Raw genomic sequence first — 20,171 nt, 5'->3', positions numbered from 1 at the left:
TGTTTCTTCTTCTAATTCTTCTTCTTTTACTCTTTTTTTTTCTTGTTCTTGTTCTTGTTTCTTTTTTCTTCATCTTCTTTTTTCTTTCTTTCTTTCTTCTTCTAATTCTTCTTCTTTTACTCTCTTTTTTCTTCTTCTTGTTCTTGGGTCTCGCGCGCGCTATTTGGCCCCTTTTATTTTTTTTTCTTTTTTTTCTTTTTCTTTTTTGTGGTTGACGCGCGCGTGCTGTGCACGCGCGTTTCTTCTTTCTTCTTTTTCTTTCTTCTCGTTTTTTTTTTTTAGGTGGTTGATGTTCACCCCTTTGGGGATGTTCTATTTTTTGAGTAGGGAGATTATACTCGTTTCTTGAGATGGGATGTACACCCACTTGGGGTTGAAAGGTAAGGGTGATGCCAACGTTGGGATGGGATAGCCTCCCACTTTAGGATGAGGCGCTCGAGACCTATGGTCTGAGATGGATGCGCACGGTTGTGCCATTGCTTCTGTGACAACACGAGTTGAAACTTTTGCGGTCGTACGCTGAAGGTCCTTATCGGTTATCTGAACCGTTAGAGGAGCAAGTTGAAGTTGATCTTGTTGAATGTTCGGCGATCATACGCTGAAGGTCTTCTTCGGTTATCTGAACCGTTCGAGGGGGGGGCAGAAGTAGGCCCCCAGAGAGTCGATGACCCATGGCGAACGAAATGTTTTGGGGGTACTGTAAACCCCCAGGGAGTCGATAACCCTTGGCGAACGAAATATTTTGGGGGCAGATGTAAGCCCCCAGGGAATCGATAACCCTTGGCGAACGAAATATTTTGGGGGCGCTATAAACCCCTAGGGAGTCGATAACCCTTGGCGAACGAAATATTTTGGGGGCACTATAAACCCCCAGGGAGTCGATAACCCTTACTAGCGTTGAAGGGCCTCCTCGGTTGTCTGAACCGATCGAGGGGTGGGAAGAAGTGAATCCTGTTGAGGATCTAGTGGGACATCCGAGGAATGCCTCGTAGTGGATCCCAAGCATGGGGATGAGGATGTGACAAGCCAGAGCCTCCACGAGGTGGGAGGTTGTTAGCAGTGTCACACTCCCTGAGCAGATGTCTCAAGGGCATCATGTGCGCTACGTGATTGTGTTTGCCTCCCCACAGACGGCGCCAAAATGATGATGCTAAATATAGATCACCTCAGAGAGTTGAAGTAGGATGAGCTGGAAGAGCAGAGTGGATCACTGGCTCACGAGCTTGATGACCTTGAGATACCTGCGAACATAGAACACGTGAACTAGGCCGGGGGTTGATCCGGCGGAAACCCCTCCGACGCTCAAGTCACACGTGCTGATCATAGAAATAGTCCAGAGAATATACATTTTGTATTATTGCTCAGTTACTAGGACGTACCTTAAGGAATGAGTTCAAACCTTTATTTATAGCTTAGTTGAGATTGTCGGGTTCAAACCTTACTTGAAGGTGATTGGGCATCGGTGATAATGATCTTCGATATTGGGCTCGTGCCCAGTAAGTAAGGAAATTGTAGGCCCATTGGGTTGGCCCAATTAGGCATATCACACATGATAAGATAGTCGGTGTGAAACGGAAACAAACAACGGGATAATTTAGTAATTTAGCATAGGTTTAGGGAGTTTTTGTAATTTACCCTAATTAAAATAATTAAAAAGAAATGGTCATGTGTTGGAAACGATGAAGTATCTGTTTGTTCGGCAGTTTGAAGGTTGGAATATCGATGTAAGGAGTGAAAAGCGGAGTGGAGGCCGCCTCCCCAGGTGTTGTTTCAATTCAATCCATTAATAAATAAATAAAAAATGAAACAAGAAGATATTCAATTAATTTCTAAAAAACTAATCTATGTTATTTTATTTACAAACATTCCTAATATTTTTTTTTTTAGCAATTTGTACCCCTCTTTAGGGTGTTTTATGCTCAAAAAATGTATCATAGGAGAAATTTTGGTCGATAACTATGTTTCCATTTTTTTTTTCTTTTTTATATTTTTCATAGTGATTGTTGTTATTTGAAATTGATCGAATTGTCATTCAAATTTATCAGTGTCGTTCTAGCTTTAAATGTGATTTTGACCTGTTGCCAATTCTAATCTTATTTACAACAATGATTTGATATCGGATGAAAAAGTTATGCATAAATTAGTTACATTGTGAGTCTAACAAAACTCAAAGACATAACATTGAAGACTTAAAGTAGTAGACAATGTTTATTTATTCATTCATGCATATATCTCTCATCCAGCATTAATTTTAGTTGATTCAAATTGGATTAGAAAAATCAATTCAAAGAACCACAAATTTGATGCTTTGAGTTTTGCTAAATTAAGACAACAATAAAATCAAGGGGTAATATGCTAGGAGTCCCTCAAACTAAACTTAATTTGAACTAAATGACAAGTCCAAATTCATTCTTTTAATTAAATCATTAATTTGAAATAATATATGAGTCACATCCCTAATTTTTTTTATATCCCAATCTTGCTCTTATACCCTAAATTCTCTAACCTACTTATATTCACGTTTCTTTTATTCAGATTTATTTTATTCTTTCGGTATTCTCTCCGTTCTCTCTCTCACACGTTTTCTCTCTCTCTCACACGTTCTCTCTCGTTTTTTTCCTCACATTTCCATCTTTGTATCTCTCTCCATCTCTATATCTCTCTTGCTTTCTTCTCCAATTGTAGCACAAGGCAAAGGGCCGTGGTGCACGAGGCGGCAGCGGGGGGTCGTGGTGGTGGAGGTGGCGGCAGGGGGCTTTGATAGTCGATGCGAGTCGGGGGCTGTCCCGCCATAGTGGTCGAGGCGGCGACGGGGGCTGTTCCGCGCTATGGTGGTTGTAGCGGCCGTGGTGGGGGCTGTGGAGGTCGATGGCGATGGGGGTTGTCCCGCTATGGTGGTTGTGGCGGCCGTGGTGGGGGTTGTGGAGGTCGATGAGCGGTGAGGGATGTGGTTATGGTGGAAATTTAATTGAAAGTATATTCTTTACTAATTGCTTCTGATTTTCTTGATCTTCAAGAGATTTTGTTTGATTTGGGTTAAAAATGGTAAATCTAGGTTTTCTCAATGTTGGTAGTTGACTATGGTTGCCACGGCTACGAAGGTAGGCGGCTAGGGTTTGGCGGCTAGGGTTTGACGGCTAGGGTTGGTGAGATTTGTGTTGTTGGCTGCTAGGGTTTTGTAGTACACCGTAGTAGATTATAGTACACCGCAGTATACTTTAGTCTAATACAATATTGAAAAAAATAGATTAAATTAAAAAAATTAAAAAAATGTAATTTGAATTTTAAAAAAACGAAAAACACGTTGTTTTTGTAATTTTCAATATTATGTAGAAAAAAATGATTTTTTTAATAATAATTTAATGTATAATACAACAGTGTACCTTAGTATATCATAGTACACCATAGTAGTTTTTAAAATCTACTTTATTTTTTAATAAAAACGAAAAAAAAAATCGTAATTTTCAAATAAAAAATAACAGAAAAGAATAATTTGTTTATAATAATGTAAAAAATGATAAAGTAAAAAACAATAAAATAAAGATGAGTAAAAGGGCATTTTTGGAATGAATTTAATAAAGGATGTGAAACAAATGTTTAGTTGATGTTGTCATTTAGTTCTATTTAGTTTTGTCACCAGGGACCTATCTCTTAAGACCCCTAAAATCAAAATCACATTTGAAATCACAAAGGTACTAAGATTATCAAACCTGCGAGTCGATCTAAACTTAAACGTAATTTCAATTAGACTCCATGTGATTTTAAGTCTAAATATATTTTTATCCCTAATCAAATAGTGAGTAAAATACATCATCATCTCCAGTCTAGATATAAATATTTAGGGAAATATACATTTTTCATCCCTTAAGTTTGCACTGATTTCACATTTGGTCATCAATGTTCATAAAAATTACATCTGCTCCCTTATATGTTTCAAAGTTCCAATATTTATAGTCATTTCAGTCAATTTTTCGATTCCCGTTGGTACTAACATAATCAAGCATGCGTCCATCATTGCCTTAATTGACAAATTAACTGTTAATGGACGGAAATGAGCAAAAATGTTAAATTATTATAATATGTGGGATCAAATGTATTTTTTGTGAATATGAGGAGCCAAATGTGAAATCGGTGAAAACTTGAGGAACGTAAACTGTAATTTTTCGTGTGTATATATATATATATATATATATATATATATATATATATATATATATATATCAAGGTTGTAAAAATCGGTAATCGGGTCCGAGTCGGTCAGGCACCGACTCACGATTAATCGGTGCGGCGGTGATTAATCGGTGATAAATCGAAAATAAATCGGTGTTTAAAATTTAATATAATATATTTGTAGATATTATTTATAAATACTCAAAACATAGATAAAAAATATTTAAACATAGTTATATCTCGATCATTTATATATTCTAATAACATAATAAACGTTTAATAATAATAAGATCATAATACATGAATATCCTTATAAAATATAAATAAAAAGGCAATTTTTTTTGAATTTACATACATTCTTGGCATACATCATTAGTTCTTTAACAATAATAATTAACATAAACAAAATAAAGTATAAACTCATTTTTTTTTTATTAAAATCCCAACTTTTATTTTGATTTATAAAAAAAAAAAAAAAAAAAAAAAAAAAAAAAAACCGATTTTTGACCGATTTTTTGCCGATTTTTGCCACCGAAGTTTGACCCGCCTTAAAGGTTTGACCGCCTCAAACCGCCTCGGACCGCCTCAGACCGCCTCGGACCGCCTCAAACCGCCTCACAGGCAAAAAACCGATTTTTCAAACCTTTACACTAAAATCGTAAAGGTTTTGGACCGCCTCCGCCTCGGCGGCCGATTAATCGGCCGCCTCGACCGATTTTTAGAACACTGATATATATATATATATATATATATATATATTGCATGATATTAGATATGGCAACTGCAAAACGAAAGGTTAGCATGAAAAAGGTACAAAAAAATGTAGGTTGGTTTAGGGGAAAAGACCATTGCCTAGTTTTTTTTAACACGTTGTAACTATTGTATTCTTGATTCTATATATCCATTATATATAATGCCAATCAAGTTTTTCTCTAAAGTTAAACGACTTTTGGCTGCTGAAGCACGTTTAGGGTTCCGGATTTCGAATTTTGGGTTCAGTTTCAGGTTTCGGGTTTAATTAGGTCTTGAAATATTCGATTTTCTACTATTGGTGAATTTTTAGAATTTTCTTTTCACCATTATATGAAACTCACTTTAATTACAATTAAGCACTCACTATACTTTTCTTAATTCTACCCTTACTAATCTTAATTTATTTAGAAATAATTACTGGCAAAAATTTAATGGGAGGGGTATTTTAGTCAATTCAACGTGATTTTTTCCTCTGGAATCTTTCCCCAATATTTTTTTATTTGTTGTGTTGGAGAAAATTTTCATTGCAAAATAGTTGTCATTTTAGTATTTGAAAGAAGCACGTAATTTGCCCTTACTATTAATTCTTTAAGAAAAATTAACAGTGAAACAATTAATGAGATAGGTTATTTTAGTCACTTTATTAGTCTTTATTAGTTTTTTTAATACGTGTACATTCGCCTAAATGGACAAATAAAATGAGGAGGGATTAATACGTTGTTTAAATTTTATGTAACTAACAAATTATAATGTTTTGTTCTGTTTTATTTATTTATTTTGGAACAAGATAACCGTTCTAATTTCCGAAACTAATATTCCCAATTTTTTATTCCGATTTCTCCGAATTTTGACAACTAATTCCGATTATACCCGTCAAATTTTCACCTCACAATTTTTCATTTCATGTTCATTTTATTTGGAATTGACTGAATTTTAAACATCCCAAAATCAATGCATCCAAAATTCGGTATAGAATAGAGGGACGTGTTTGGTACAAGGAGTGAAATTTGAAATTTCGTTTTTTTCAAATGAAAGAAAATTGTTTGATTTTGTGGTGTATCCAAACAACGCTCTAGCGAGAGGTACAACTATACACCAGCGCTACAGGTGTGTGAAAGAGGAGGGCGGGCCCCATTGAGCAATAGCTTTCTCTCTACAGTAGAAAGACAACAGTTTCCTGCAATTTCAGCTATCCCCCTCCAAATATTAAATGGCTACTTTCACCGATTGCAGAAAGCGCAGTTCTTCCTTTTTTATTTTGTCAGTCTTGTCTTTTTCCCATTTTTCATATCTCTCTTGATCTTCTTCTGGGGTTTACACACGCGATTTCTGCCACGTCATAAGCTGTGTTTTGTTTAGTAGGGCCCACCTTTGATTCTAAACTTTTCTTTTTCCTTTTTTTCTATTTAATATCTTAATTTTATAAAAAAAGTAAGTTTTTTTTTTTTTTTTAATCTTAGTGTACAATTACAAAAATTCACTCAAATATTCGACTATATTTATTTCCTCAATACTACACGGAAATTCCATTTTTGGAATATATAATTCCAATTCCAATCGAAAAACACCGGAGATCTTCGGAAATCGGAATTTCAAAAATTGGAATTTCAAAAATTATTCGAAAATTGAAATTTTCGTTCCAACTCTTATCCCTAATACAATGTATTTTTATCGAAACAATATATTGTACACAAAAAGAAGGAAGACTTTTTCCCTACTAAATTGTTGACTGAGTTAAACAAAATAAAATTCTTATAAATATTTATAGATAATTTCCTTCACTATAATGAAATTTATGTTAGAAATTACGTATATTTACGAACTTTCTAGATGTTTAAAACAAATTAAGCCAAACGGGCTGCTATCACGTTACGTACCTCATTCGTTTTGAATTAACTATAGTTTAGCTGATTTCTTTTCTAATGATGCATTATTTAATCCCCCCCTCATATATACCCCCTTATTACTCTTTAATTCTATCAAACAGTAATTCTTACAAGTGAAGAGAATAATTAATAAACAAATAATTTATTTAAAGGGTATTTTAATCCTAGTACATAATTAACATTTCTTTTCCGAAAATTAATATAAATTATTAATTTTCTCAATATTCGGGAACAGAAACTTAAACACTGTAATTTTGTAACGGGAGGGAACATATATATGTATTTAACGTTTGATGAATTCATATGATTATGTACTGTCAATACTGTTTTTACAATTAATTAGTAACATGTTTTAATAAATAAATAAATAATTATATTATATATATATATATATATATATATATATATATATATATTTTACGATTAATATATTGTAACAGTTGTAATATATCTTATGTCAGATATATATATATAGGTCCCGGTTTGATGTTCTTACTTCTCATATATAACAGCTTAATTAACCTAGTACCTACTGTTTCTGTGTTTGATAAAAAAAATAAAATTAAAAAATAAAATAAAGATTTCAATAGTAGCAATCGGATATTTGCTGTTGCTTACAACAGTTCTCTATTTATTCACGCCAAACAAGTTGTTGTAATTATATTAAAGAGTTTTCTGAAAAATGAGTATATGATTGTTTTCTTGTAATTCTTTTTAGGCAATAATTGAATTACTCAAAGTTTATATATTTGAAAGAATATTCCTAAGAAAAAAAATATGTTTTAGTGTTGATGTGTTAGTTGTTATTTTACAAACAAGAGATAAATCTTATATATAAAACGAGTGGGTTAACCTAAAATATTCTAATGTCGTATTTATAAATTTTAAAATAGGTTTATTATTTATTTTTAATCTCCTATTTTCCACCCTAAAATTAATTTGTAAATCCAAGCAAAATCCTAATCCACTAAAATATATATTTTTTAATTTCTTAATCTCTATTTTTAATTTTTTATCTCCTATTTCCTTTTATTATAGTATATGCAAAAATATTTTTGTTATTACAAAACTCACTTATAAAAACATACATTCTCGTATATTGGATTGCAAACCATACGAGAATCGCAAATCAGTACTATTTAAGGGACTGCATGCATGCATGCATACTTCTACTATTATTGTGAAGGAATATTATATTTATTTTATCATAACTGAACAAAGATCTTTGTTATGAATTCGAAAGTATTATTATAATTTATTAAAATTGAAAACATTCAATTGTATACAGATGGAATTAATTATGTTTTTTTTCTTTCTGTTTCATGTTTAATTAAAGGGTATGGGGGAGAGACAAGAAAACCCTACTTGTTTGTATGACACGAAAAAGATCAGCTTTATGCATGTCTTCCACAACATTTATTTTTATTTCTTTCCCAAGAAAACTATTAATTAGTATATATTTGATTGAAGTGATGGTTGTTCCATCCCACAATCACCCACTATAATTAATTGTTAAATTCATTAATATGCCTATCGATAGATACATCTAAATTTAAAGTACACATTTTTTTTAGTGGAGACATGCACAAATAATTAATTGGTTTCAAATAATGAACATGATCAATTAAAAAAAAAATGTTATTTTTAAGTATAATATTTAAATCATAATAAATTGAAATGAATAAATAAAATTGAGGTGTAGTGGGAGTATTATTAATATATGAATATGGAAACCCAAGAATAAGAAAAAGTGGTCTGCAAGAGATTCTTGAAACAGTTGAAGAAAACGAGGTTCTTGGTTATAAAATTATGACTACTTTTGGAGGTTTTGTCACTACTGCATATTTTTTTCTCCCTAATATATACATATAAAAATAGGAGGAAAAAAATAATAAGAAACTAAAATATATATATATTTCAAATGATTTTAAGACATAAAAATTATATTTTAGAATATTTTTCTTGAAATGCACATACAAGAAAAACAAATACAGAAACCCTATTTAAATATTTATTTTTGGATAAATAAAATATATAATTAATTTTGAGAGAGAAAAGGATAAATAATAAATGGAAAATTTGGCAGGTATAGAAGTTATGGGTCAAAGTATGAGACACGCATGGAGACTGTGGCATGCTCTGCTTTTTTTCTTTTTTTTTTTCTGGAGATAATAAATTCAATATTTCAAGAACACACGGTTGCCTATTTATTTATTTATTTATTTCCCCATTAAATACTATATACTATATAGTACTATAATAGTATACAGTCGAGCTTAGTCTAAATATATATTTATTTAGTTTTTCTATTTTACAAAAAGAAAAAAATAATTTATTTTGTTTGCCGAAATTTGGACTCATGGATTCTTTAAAAAAAAATATTTTACTTATTTTTTTTGTGTGAAAGAACTCATAATCTGTTATATACGTGTAACGGGTAAACCTCATCATATTCGTATTATGTAATACCGCACCCGATTATGCAACTAACTAGGCCACCCATTGGAAAATTTTATAACTTTATGGTAAAATTCAAGGGTAAATTACGATCAACCCTCTGAAGTAAAGTTTTATTTACGAGACCTCCCGTTTTTCAATAATTTTTTTTAATATTTATGAATGTCTATAATAATATTCTCAAAATGCCATTCTGGCCAACTGGGCTTTCTATAAGCATGAATTGGGGAAATACTGTTTTCTTGATAACTAATTATTAACAATATATTTATGTTAATATGTTTCTAAACTAGAAGGATGTATTGGGCCCAAGTATGTTCCGGCCCGAACCCAACCAATTGTGAGACCTCTACAATCTTTACCTTAATAGCTAATAACAATGTAATCATAATCAATGCTAATCAATCTTATCACTCTTGATTATGAAGTTTCAAAGAAAAATAAAAATAAAAGTGAATGACTTTTGTTTTTGAAAACAATCAACACTTCAAAATACAAAATCAAGTAAACCTTGTAGAGATAGAATCATGCAACAATAACCCGAAATGCACTAGAGAATAAACGTAAAATTTTACTTTCGAAAAGAATGTTTGGCAAAATTATGATGCATAACTAAAGAAAACACAAACTTCGTCAACACACGCGTACGAGCAACTACGTCAACAAATTCTAAAACGTTTTGTTACAATTCCGTGCTCAAGCTATTCTTACCACCTATAGCAATTTTAACGTAACTATTATCGAGAGTTGCATCCAAACCTCAAGATTAGTTTCGTAAAAAATTGCCAAGGTTCAAATTATCTCATCACAAAGGCGAGAAGAGGCTTTATATACAAGTAATCATAATATATACCTAAAGTGATTTAAAAATGCAGCCACAATGCATTAGGCTTACAAAACATTATTACGTACCTTACAAGCTGACACGAATTCCATAGAAGAAAAACTGAATTGTATTATGCATATGAGATATACATTTTTTTCAATACGAAGCACATAGTAAACATGATCGGAGATTATGTAGTACATGCATCAATCAAACCAAGAAACTGTATTATTCCTCATAAAAGAAATTGTCGAGTTTGACTCCCAACTGCATAAGCTTATCAATTACTAGAGAAGTCAACACAAAGTACATCAATGGCAATCTTATGCTCGGCAGAAGATTCATACTTTATGCGAATCAAAATCATGTTGGTTACAATTCAAAAACAAGACATAAACAAGAAAAGGCCATTGAGGTTTTGCAATACCGATCCGATGCGCTAGCAGCTTAGGCGAGAGAGTCCTTTTCTTTCTGTTCTCGGTATAGTTCTTCTCTCATTCTCCTTATCTCGATCTCTTTCTCCATTCTCTCCTTCTGCACGAAACACGAACATTAAGTGAGAAAAGAGCTAATTTAGCAATAAACTAATCACTTTTTCACGATAAAATTTATCCATGGTTTGACATTGAAACATATACATTTCATCGCGCAGATGAAAATCCAAAGTAAAATAGTACATACGTAAAATGCAGATCCAAGCAAAGCACTACCAATCACTATAGAGTAGTATCGATACGGGAATAAATTAAAGCCGCTTTGAGAGTGCAACAAAAAATCTTCGTGATTTGTATGCACGCACGTATAACTCAACCCGCACCTCGGGAACGTAGTTGCAGTTGCCACGAAATACGGGTTGGCGAAAAATTGCAGCAAATTTTTCATCGGAAATATACCGAATTCCAATTCCAAATCCATTCACAAGACAGAAGAAACCACAATATCATCTATTGGCCCAAAACATAACCAGAAAAAAAAAAAATCCCCAAATCCGTAACCTAAATCTCCAAAATCAACTCAATTAAAAAAATAAACAGAAATCCACAACGATCTTAGCTACGATAAACAGATAAAACCCAAAATCAATAGAAAACAGATACAGAAAACTGGCACGCACACAATCGGATCCAAATAAAAAACAATTAACAAAGCAAAATCACCAGCAGCAATTCCTTTCCACTCGCAAGAAATTAACCCATTAAATTAAAACACGCGAAAATAAAAAATCAGAGCGGAATCTAGGTATCGTGAAGCGGAAAATCAAAGACGTAATATAAATAAATTACCTTTTCGTCCTGGTGAAGGGCAATCCAGACGTGGACTTTATCCATGGTTTGCCAGAAGAGAAATGCGCCAAAGGTCATTCCGAAGAAGGTCGCCACTTTCACCATTTTCAATAATTTCAGCAAGATCCAAAACGCAAAGCTCTCAAATTGTGTGTGTGTGTGTGTATTTTGGGACAAAATTATGCAGTTCAGATTGTTGAGATACAACGCCAAACGACGCCGTTTTGCGGATTTATATCGTTTCAGATATTAAAAGCTTAATTGTACATTCCTCCCCATACTAAGGATAAATTACTTGCGAATATTTCACTTTTAGGCTTCTACTATTTACTATTTACAAATTACAATCATCTTTGATTTCCTATCTCCAGTCTCCACAAGGGGTGGAAATAGGAGGGAATGGATCGCAGATGCATTTTTCGAAAATTTTTCAAATTTTCTCGGAAGTTAAAAATAGTTTCCAATTTTTCGTTCCAAAAAAATCGGAATTTCAAAACCCATTCCAATTTCGGAATACCTCGGAATCGGCGGAATTTCGGAATTTTCGGAAATTGCATTAATTCTTAATTTTTTGTTCCAAAATCGAAAATAATCGTAAATTTTAGTATTTTTTTTAATATTTTCGTAATTTTCCGACAAAAGGCAAGAATCCAAAGCAAAAGTCAATAAGATGAAATGTAAACACTTGTAAGAACAACATAATCGGTTTATGAAAGCAACCATAGCTCTTGCAAATTTTCAAAAAAAAAAAAGAAAACGTAAACTTAGTTCTTACAAAACATGAATAGAAAAACAATTCAAAATACAATATATATATATATATATATATATATATATATATATATATATATATATATATATATATATATATATATATATATATATTATATTTCGGAAATACAATCGGAAATCGGAATTTCCAATAATTTTATATGTAATTCCAATTCCGTTCCAAAAATAATCGGAAAAATCTGAAATTGGAATATCGGAAATCGGAATGAAAAAAAGTGTTCCAAATTCGGATATTTTCAAATAGGAATTGGCGGAATTCGGAAATTCCGTTCCAATTTCAACCCCTAGTCTCCACTATCTAAATTTAAACCTTCTATTTCGTTTTGTATTATATTTTCTTTTTTATCAATGCGCAAATAACAAAAAGTCCTCTCCTGTTTGGATTATTACAGTTACATAGTCAACTATGCATTATTTTACGAAAAAACTTCCTCCAAATGTAAATTTAGGGATGTTAATTCGGTAAAATCGAACCAAAATTTCGGTACGTTTACGAACTGTATGTAAAAATATTTAAAATTAGGGGTGACTATAAGTACCCAAACAATAGGAGTTTTTTCGTAGTTTGGCCATATCTCAGGGGTGGCCGTAATTTGCCATATATAAATTATACATTTCCAATATTTGGGTATTTGAGATGCTACACCTAGTGAAATATAATAGGTAATTATTAACCATTGATGTGGTAAAATAACTTTTTACTAAAAACACGTGTACATAGGCAGGGGCGGAACCAGGATGAAAATGTAGGGGGGGCTGGCTAAAATTTTGGGGTTCAGGGCAGCGCCCCGAAATTTTTTTTTAGGTTCACAAGACATTGCAAAAATAAGTTTATATTGATATGTTTTAATTAAAATGTCATATATATTATAATTTTTCGTATTTTAAGCATGATAAAAAAAATCCAAATTAATTCAAATTATTCTAATAATGTATCGTACTTGATATTTTGGGGATTCATGGCATCGTCTCATATTAATTTTTAGAGTTATTGATTAAAAAAATTCAAAAATATTTAAATATTCATAAATTTTATTTCAAATAAAACAAGTTTTCACCATTTTATTTTATATTTTTATATTATATATATATATCAAAATTATGGAGAAGAAACAAAAAATTGAGGACTAAGATACATATTTACAAAAACTTTAAGAGGGCCAAAAATAATATTCAAAAAATTACATTGGCAAAATACCTAAAAAAAGTTTTTTTTTTTAATCTTGGGGGGTCAACAGCCCCAGCCCCTACTAAGTTCCGCCTATGCACATAGATGTATGTATAATTGTGTGCAGATCAGCCCGTTAATATCATCTCGTGTGTAGAATAAAACAAACCCCAATGAATCACTCTTACTATTTTTAAATTATAAAATGAAGTGCCGCCCCAAGTAACATTTGATTTGTTCTTGGCTGGATCATCCCTGAATATTTATATCGGTCTTTTTCGAAGCTCCTATTGAGATATGAAATTCAAAAAGAAAAATGAATAATTATTAATTGTTGGTCCGGACATAATCACACACGCTCACCCATGCGTATGTACATTTAGTGGGTAGTCATTTAACTAGGAGTGAGAATGAGTCGGTTCGGTTCAGTTCTGTTTTAGCCACAAATCGGAACCGGAACTGAAGTGTTCGGTTCCTAAAGAACCAAAAACCAAACTCATCGGTTTCTTGCGGTCTGGTTCCGATCGGTTTCGGTTCGGTTTTTTATCGGTTTTGGTTCCTTCTCGATTCGATTTCAATAATGGTTCGGTTTTGGTCTCATGTTGGCCGGAAAATCAGCCAAAAATTGTCAATAAATCAGCTCGAAATTCAGAAATAAAAAAAATCAATCAAAAATCAGCCCAAACGTAGGCCCGGAAATCAATTGAAATTCATTCATGTAAAAAAATATATAATATATATACTTAATGAAACGACGTCGTATTGGTGTCGGTTCAGTTCCTTGGTTCGGTTTCCTAGTTGAAAAACCGAATATGAACTGAAATTTTCGGTTCACAGAAAATTGAAAACCGAGAATGCGGTTTATGCTTCGGTTCAATTTTGTCGGTTTTCGGTTTGGTTCCTCGGTTTTTTTTTTTTTTCTCACCCCTACACTTAACCACATCAATTATTAATTATCACATGGTGTAGCATCTCAACAATCGGGCTTTGATCTCTGTAAATTAATACCGTCACACATTTGGCGGGAATATTCGCAAACTTAGATTATGGCCTCATGCTAAAACACAATTATCTAGTTAGTCGGTACTTGATTCACCACCTTCCAAAAAGACTGAACAATCCCTCCAAAAGATCAGAACAAGGACACATTGGAAGTTATGAAAACAACATATATATATAAACAAAGAGGCCGGCTAATAATGTCAATAAGCATATAAATATTAAATATATAATAAACTCTTGATGTAACTTCCATATGTTGATTTAAATCACTAATTATAAATAGCTGTTTGATAACATTAAATAGCAAATTTTCACCACACATGAAGTTTTTTTGTGTTAAAAAAAAAAAAACTAATTAAGGCCGATTCGAAAGAAAAAATGAGTAGCAGTAGCAGTAGTAGTAGTAAAGGTGGGCTTTTCAGGTATGCCGATGGGGTTGACAAGTTGCTAATGGCGCTCGGTACTTTGGGAAGCGTAGGAGACGGCTTAATGTCGCCACTTAACATGTTTGTTCTAAGTGGCGTCATAGACGAATACGCTACTTCGAGTAACGGCTCAATCTCCGACAATGTGGTCAACAAGGTAAATTTATTGCGTATATAAGGCCAAGAGGGGCCACGGCCCCCATTATATTCTATGTAAATTTATTAATTTTTCGTGTATTGTAGCAATATTTTTTTCCGATGATTTTTTTTGCAGTATGCACTTAGGTTGCTTTATGTTGCACTTGGAGTTGGAGTATCTGCGTTTTTTGGTACGCAAAACCTCTGCTTTTGCTCGCGTCGCGAGTTTGTTGTAACTTTGATATATAGGGTGAAGAAGAATAATTACGTTTTCGTGCATTGATTAATCTAACATTGTGACGTTATACTGTCCATTTTTCGATTATGCAGAAGGATTGTGTTGGACAAGAACCGCGGAGAGACAAACGTCGCGTATAAGGATGGAGTACTTGAGATCTGTACTAAGACAAGAAGTCGGTTTCTTCGACGAACAAAGCGCTTCTTCCACCACCACCTTCAAAGTTGTCTCGAGCATCTCGGCAGATGCTCATCTAATTCAAGATGTTATTGCTGAGAAGGTTTCTCTCTCTCTCTCTCTCTCTCTCTCTCTCTCTCTCTCTCTCTCTCTCTCTCTCTCTCTCTCTCTCTCTCTCTCTCTCTCTCTCTCTCTCTCTCTCTCTCTCTCTCTCTCACACACACGAGCGGTGGAAATTGGACGAATCGGATTGAAATTAACACTTTCGAAAAAAAGTCGTTTTTTTCGGAAGAGAAACTAATTCCAATTTCATTCCAAAAATAAATCGAAAATTGGAATAAGAACACTTGTTTCAAAATCGGAACCGGCAAAATTCAGAAATTTCCAATTTTTAGTCACCGAAAATATAAAATACATAATAATTCAAAAATTATAAGGTGTAATATATATTAGAAAAAGAACATTGGAATTTTCGGAAATTAACATCGGATCGAAAATCGAAACCTTATATATATATTCCATATATGATCCAAATAATTTTGGATTTTGAATTTCTGAAATTTCGTTCCAATTTCCACCCTTAACAATAACACATATGCAACAATTTTCATTATTATTATTATTTTTTTTGTTCATTTTTTAAGAATATGATTTATCTTGTGTAGATTCCAAACTGTCTGGTCGACCTCTCCGCGTTCGTATTCGGCCTAGTTGTCGCCTTCTTACTCTCTTGGCGCCTAGCGTTGGCTTCACTGCCATGCGCGGTGTGTTTTATCGCACCCGGCCTAGGTTTCGGGAAGCTAATGATGAACCTAGGATCGAAAAGCAAAGACGCATACGAAGTTGCGGGCGGTGTGGTCGAACAATCCATATCGTCGATCAGAACCGTGTACTCCTACGTGGGCGAATCCCAGACGCTCGATCGATTCAGCCGCGCTCTTCGAGAAAGTACGAAGCTCGGCATACGGCAAGGCTTTGCAAAGGGGCTCATGATAGGTAGCATGGGGATGGTTTTCGCGTCGTGGGCTTTCGAATCTTGGGTCGGAAGCGTGCTCGTTATCGAGAGGGGCGAAAGCGGGGGCCGTGTTTTTATTGCAGCTGTTTGTGTTGTCCTCGGTGGATTGTGAGCTCTTTTTTTTTTCTTTTCTAAATAATTATTTTTTCGTTTTCTTGATTATTATTTTTTTTTGCTAATATTTATAACAAAATAAAATTTTGACGCGTGTTTCTCGTGACCGTAGGTCGTGTATGAGCGCTCTACCAAACCTCTCGTTCATCGTGGACGCTTCGTCCGCAGCCACTCGAATTTTCGAGACGATCGACCGCGTTCCCGAAATAGACTCGGAGGGCGAAAAGGGAAAAGTTTTATCGTACGTGCATGGAGAAATCGAGTTCAAGGATGTTTATTTCAGTTATCCATCGAGAATGGACACGCAAGTACTTAAAGGGTTCAATTTAAAAGTGAAACCGGGTAAAACGGTGGGCCTCGTGGGCGGAAGTGGGTCCGGGAAATCCACAATTGTTTCGTTGCTCGAAAGATTTTACGACCCTTTGAAAGGAGATATATTGCTCGATGGGTATAGAATAAACCGGTTGAAACTGAAATGGTTGAGATCGAAGATGGGGTTAGTGAATCAAGAACCGATTTTGTTTGCAACTTCGATAAGGGATAATATATCGTTCGGGAAAGAGGATGGTTCGATGGAAGAGATTGTGAATGCTGCTAAGGCTGCTAATGCACATGACTTCATTGTTCAATTGCCAGGAGGTTATGAAACTCAGGTAATTAATCCGTGCACTAATCGTTCTGAATAGTCGAGTCGAGTCCATGATTGTTCAAGTTTGTTTGGATTTTTATTCGTATTTAGAAAGTTTGCTCGAACTTGATTTAGAATACTTGTTTTCACGCGATCTGCACGTTATTTTTGAACGGTAAAAAGGTCTTTTCGAATAAATTTTGGGGGGTTAAATGGTCATTTCAAATTATGTATTATATAGGTGGGGCAATTTGGGTTCCAATTATCAGGAGGGCAGAAGCAAAGAATAGCAATAGCAAGAGCATTGATCAAAGACCCGAAAATCCTCCTACTCGACGAAGCGACGAGCGCTCTCGATTCACAATCCGAAAGACTTGTCCAAGACGCAATCGATCTCGCCTCACAAGGAAGAACAACCATCGTAATCGCCCATCGTCTCACCACAATCCGAAATGCTGACATCATCGCTGTCGTCGACTCCGGACAGGTCATCGAAACCGGGTCCCACAACACACTCATGCAAGAAAACGGGGCCTACTCGAAAATGGTCAAAATGCAGCAAAATTCATCAAACGAAGCCCCTTCTCATCGTACCCCCGTTAACCCTAAAAAGACGAGACGGAGAAACCAAAAGAGCGTAACATACGAAAGTAGTTGGCAAAAAAGCCCGGCTTCTCCATTTAGCCCGTCTATAACTATGAGTGTCCTCCCTTCTATCAACATGGTTTCTTACTACGAAAACGACGACGACCAATCATCTCCCGCCACGTCATCGCCCGCCCTTTCGCAGTGGCAGTTGATTCGGATGAATGCGCCGGAATGGAAGAGGGGTTTGCTCGGATGCGTTGGAGCTTGTACCTTTGGAGGAATTCAGCCTTTGAACGCTTATTGCTTGGGATCGGTTGTTTCTATATACTTCAACAACGACACTTCGAAAATAAAATCGGAAACCGCGTTCTACTGCGTGATTTTCGTGTCCATAGCCGTAGTAAGCTTCTTCGCAAACCTACTCCAGCACTACAATTTCTCGGTCATGGGAGAAAGGTTGACAAAGAGGATACGAGAGAGCGTGCTCGAAAATATTCTAACTTTCGAAATCGGGTGGTTCGATCGGGAAGAAAACACGAGCGCGGCTATCTGCGCGCGTCTCTCCACGGAGGCAAACGTTGTGCGGTGCCTCGTGGGGGATCGGATGTCCCTATTGGTCCAGGTGTTCACGAGCGCTTTCGTCGCTTTTACCCTCGGATTGATCCTCACGTGGAGAGTTTCCGTAGTCGTGATCGCCATACAGCCTTTGATAATCGCAAGCTTCTACTCGAAGGGGGTTCTGATGAAGAAAATGTCGGCTAAAGCACAAAAGGCGCAAAACGAAGGGAGCCAGCTGGCGAGCGAAGCCGTAATTAATCATCGAACAATCACTGCATTTTCTTCGCAGAAGAAAATCCTTTCTCTATTCGGGGAAACCCTAAAAAACCCTAGAAAGGAGAGTGTGAAACAGTCGTGGTTTTCCGCGATCGGTTTGTTTGTATCGCAGTTTCTAACGACAGCTAGCATTGCTCTGACTTATTGGTACGGAGGGAGATTGATGAACAAGGGTTTGGTTAGCTCGAAGCATCTTTTTCAAGCTTTCTTTATTTTGATGAGCACCGGAAAAAACATTGCTGACGCGGGCGGAATGTCGTCGGATCTTGCGAGAGGAAGCAGCGCCGTCGGATCAGTTTTCGCGATTTTGGGCAGGAAAAGCGAGATCGACCCGGATAATCGTGACGGGTTTAAAATAAAGAAAGGTTTAAAAGGGAGGATCGATTTGAATCGGGTTTTCTTTTCGTATCCGTCGAGGCCGGAGCAGATGATTTTACAAGGATTGAGTCTGGAGATTGAAGGTGGAAGAACGGTGGCGCTTGTGGGCCAGAGCGGGTCGGGAAAATCGACGGTTATAGGCTTGATTGAACGATTTTATGATCCGATAAAAGGGAGTGTTCTAATAGATGGAAAATATGTCAAAAGCTACAATTTGAGAGATTTGAGATCTCATATTGCTTTAGTGAGTCAAGAGCCGACGCTTTTCGCCGGGACCGTAGTTGAGAACATAGTCTACGGTAATGAGAACGCGACGGAATCGGAAATCAAGAGAGCTGCATTGCTTGCTAATGCGCACGAATTCATAAGGTAATAAATAAATGTGAGTTAGTTAAATGTCGTTTCAATTTTCTCGTTACTGTTTCGACTTCAAATGTGATTTTGACCCTTTTCCAAATTGAATTTGGCGGAATCCTAAGAACCAAATTTGCAGTCCTTTTAGTTGTCTTTCTAATCCACCCTGAATCACCTAGATTAGATGTCGGGTGAGAGAGTTATGCATTAGTTAGTTAGAGTTGATTCAAGTTGGATCGGAAAGCCAACTCAAAAGACTACAAACATGGTGTTTTGAGTTTTGTCAAATTCGATCTGAAAAATGATCAAAATCACATTTGAAGTCGAAACAGTATCGATAAAATTGAAACGACACTCTTCTACCATTAGACAATTATTCATCAATATAGTAACAATTCAAATGATTTTTTTTTTAATTTTTTTTTTTTTTTTATAATTCTATTCTAACAATGGCAGTTCGCTGAAAAACGGATACGAAACTTACTGTGGAGAAAGAGGGGTCCAACTTTCCGGAGGGCAAAAACAACGGATCGCACTTGCACGTGCGATTCTCAAGAATCCATCTATCCTTTTATTGGACGAGGCAACGAGTGCACTCGACAGTGTTTCGGAAGGTTTAGTTCAAGAGGCTTTGGAGAGGATGATGATTGGGAGAACTTGCGTGATTGTTGCTCATCGATTATCGACTATACAGAAAGCCGATTGCATTGCGGTTATCAAGAATGGGAGGGTCGTGGAGAAAGGGTCGCATTCGCAACTTCTTGATATCGGAAATCGAGGTTCGTACTATTCGTTGATCAACCTACAAAATGGACATTCTTCTTAGGAGGGTGGTGATTATTGGAACATGCAGGTTTGTCTGTAAAGAATGATGTAATATATACATAGTACAGTTTTTTATAAGCAATGTAATGTTTTAATTATTATTAGTGTTATTTTTATTTA

General features: G+C 34.9%; 2 protein-coding genes across 2 annotated transcripts; one reads left to right on the top strand and one right to left on the bottom strand.

Annotated features, from left to right (window-relative positions):
* Positions 1-10,302: 10,302 nt before the first annotated feature.
* LOC105965554 (uncharacterized) lies at positions 10,303-11,597 on the bottom strand. The gene is made up of 2 exons (XM_088825638.1): positions 11,376-11,597; positions 10,303-10,626 (listed from the first exon to the last, which is right to left on the bottom strand). Exons 1-2 carry the CDS (start codon positions 11,478-11,480, stop codon positions 10,540-10,542), a joined length of 192 nt encoding a protein of 63 aa, XP_088681764.1. The 5' UTR covers positions 11,481-11,597; the 3' UTR covers positions 10,303-10,539.
* A 3,118-nt stretch (positions 11,598-14,715) lies between these two features.
* LOC105965405 (putative multidrug resistance protein) lies at positions 14,716-20,143 on the top strand. The gene is made up of 7 exons (XM_088825551.1): positions 14,716-14,919; positions 15,037-15,091; positions 15,231-15,418; positions 15,981-16,438; positions 16,557-17,097; positions 17,314-19,241; positions 19,683-20,143. Exons 1-7 carry the CDS (start codon positions 14,716-14,718, stop codon positions 20,050-20,052), a joined length of 3,744 nt encoding a protein of 1,247 aa, XP_088681677.1. The 3' UTR covers positions 20,053-20,143.
* Positions 20,144-20,171: the final 28 nt, after the last annotated feature.

This window comes from Erythranthe guttata, chromosome 11 (genome assembly GCF_056151865.1).
Source record: "Erythranthe guttata isolate IM_541 chromosome 11, IM_541, whole genome shotgun sequence".
Classification (NCBI taxonomy): domain Eukaryota; kingdom Viridiplantae; phylum Streptophyta; class Magnoliopsida; order Lamiales; family Phrymaceae; genus Erythranthe; species Erythranthe guttata.
The sequence above is the reverse complement of the archived record's forward strand: the minus strand, read 5'-3'. Positions and strand labels throughout refer to the sequence as shown.

Bases quoted from the DNA above. Each gene is read 5' to 3' on its own strand.
- LOC105965405 (XM_088825551.1), top strand. From the start codon at position 14,716: ATGAGTAGCAGTAGCAGTAGTAGTAGTAAAGGTGGGCTTTTCAGGTAT. The intron at 16,439-16,556 runs GTGAGCTCTTTT...TCGTGACCGTAG, and splicing joins TGTGTTGTCCTCGGTGGATT to GTCGTGTATGAGCGCTCTAC. The intron at 19,242-19,682 runs GTAATAAATAAA...TAACAATGGCAG, and splicing joins AATGCGCACGAATTCATAAG to TTCGCTGAAAAACGGATACG.
- LOC105965554 (XM_088825638.1), bottom strand. From the start codon at position 11,480: ATGGTGAAAGTGGCGACCTTCTTCGGAATGACCTTTGGCGCATTTCTC. The intron at 10,627-11,375 runs GTAATTTATTTA...TGTTTCGTGCAG, and splicing joins CCCTTCACCAGGACGAAAAG to AAGGAGAGAATGGAGAAAGA.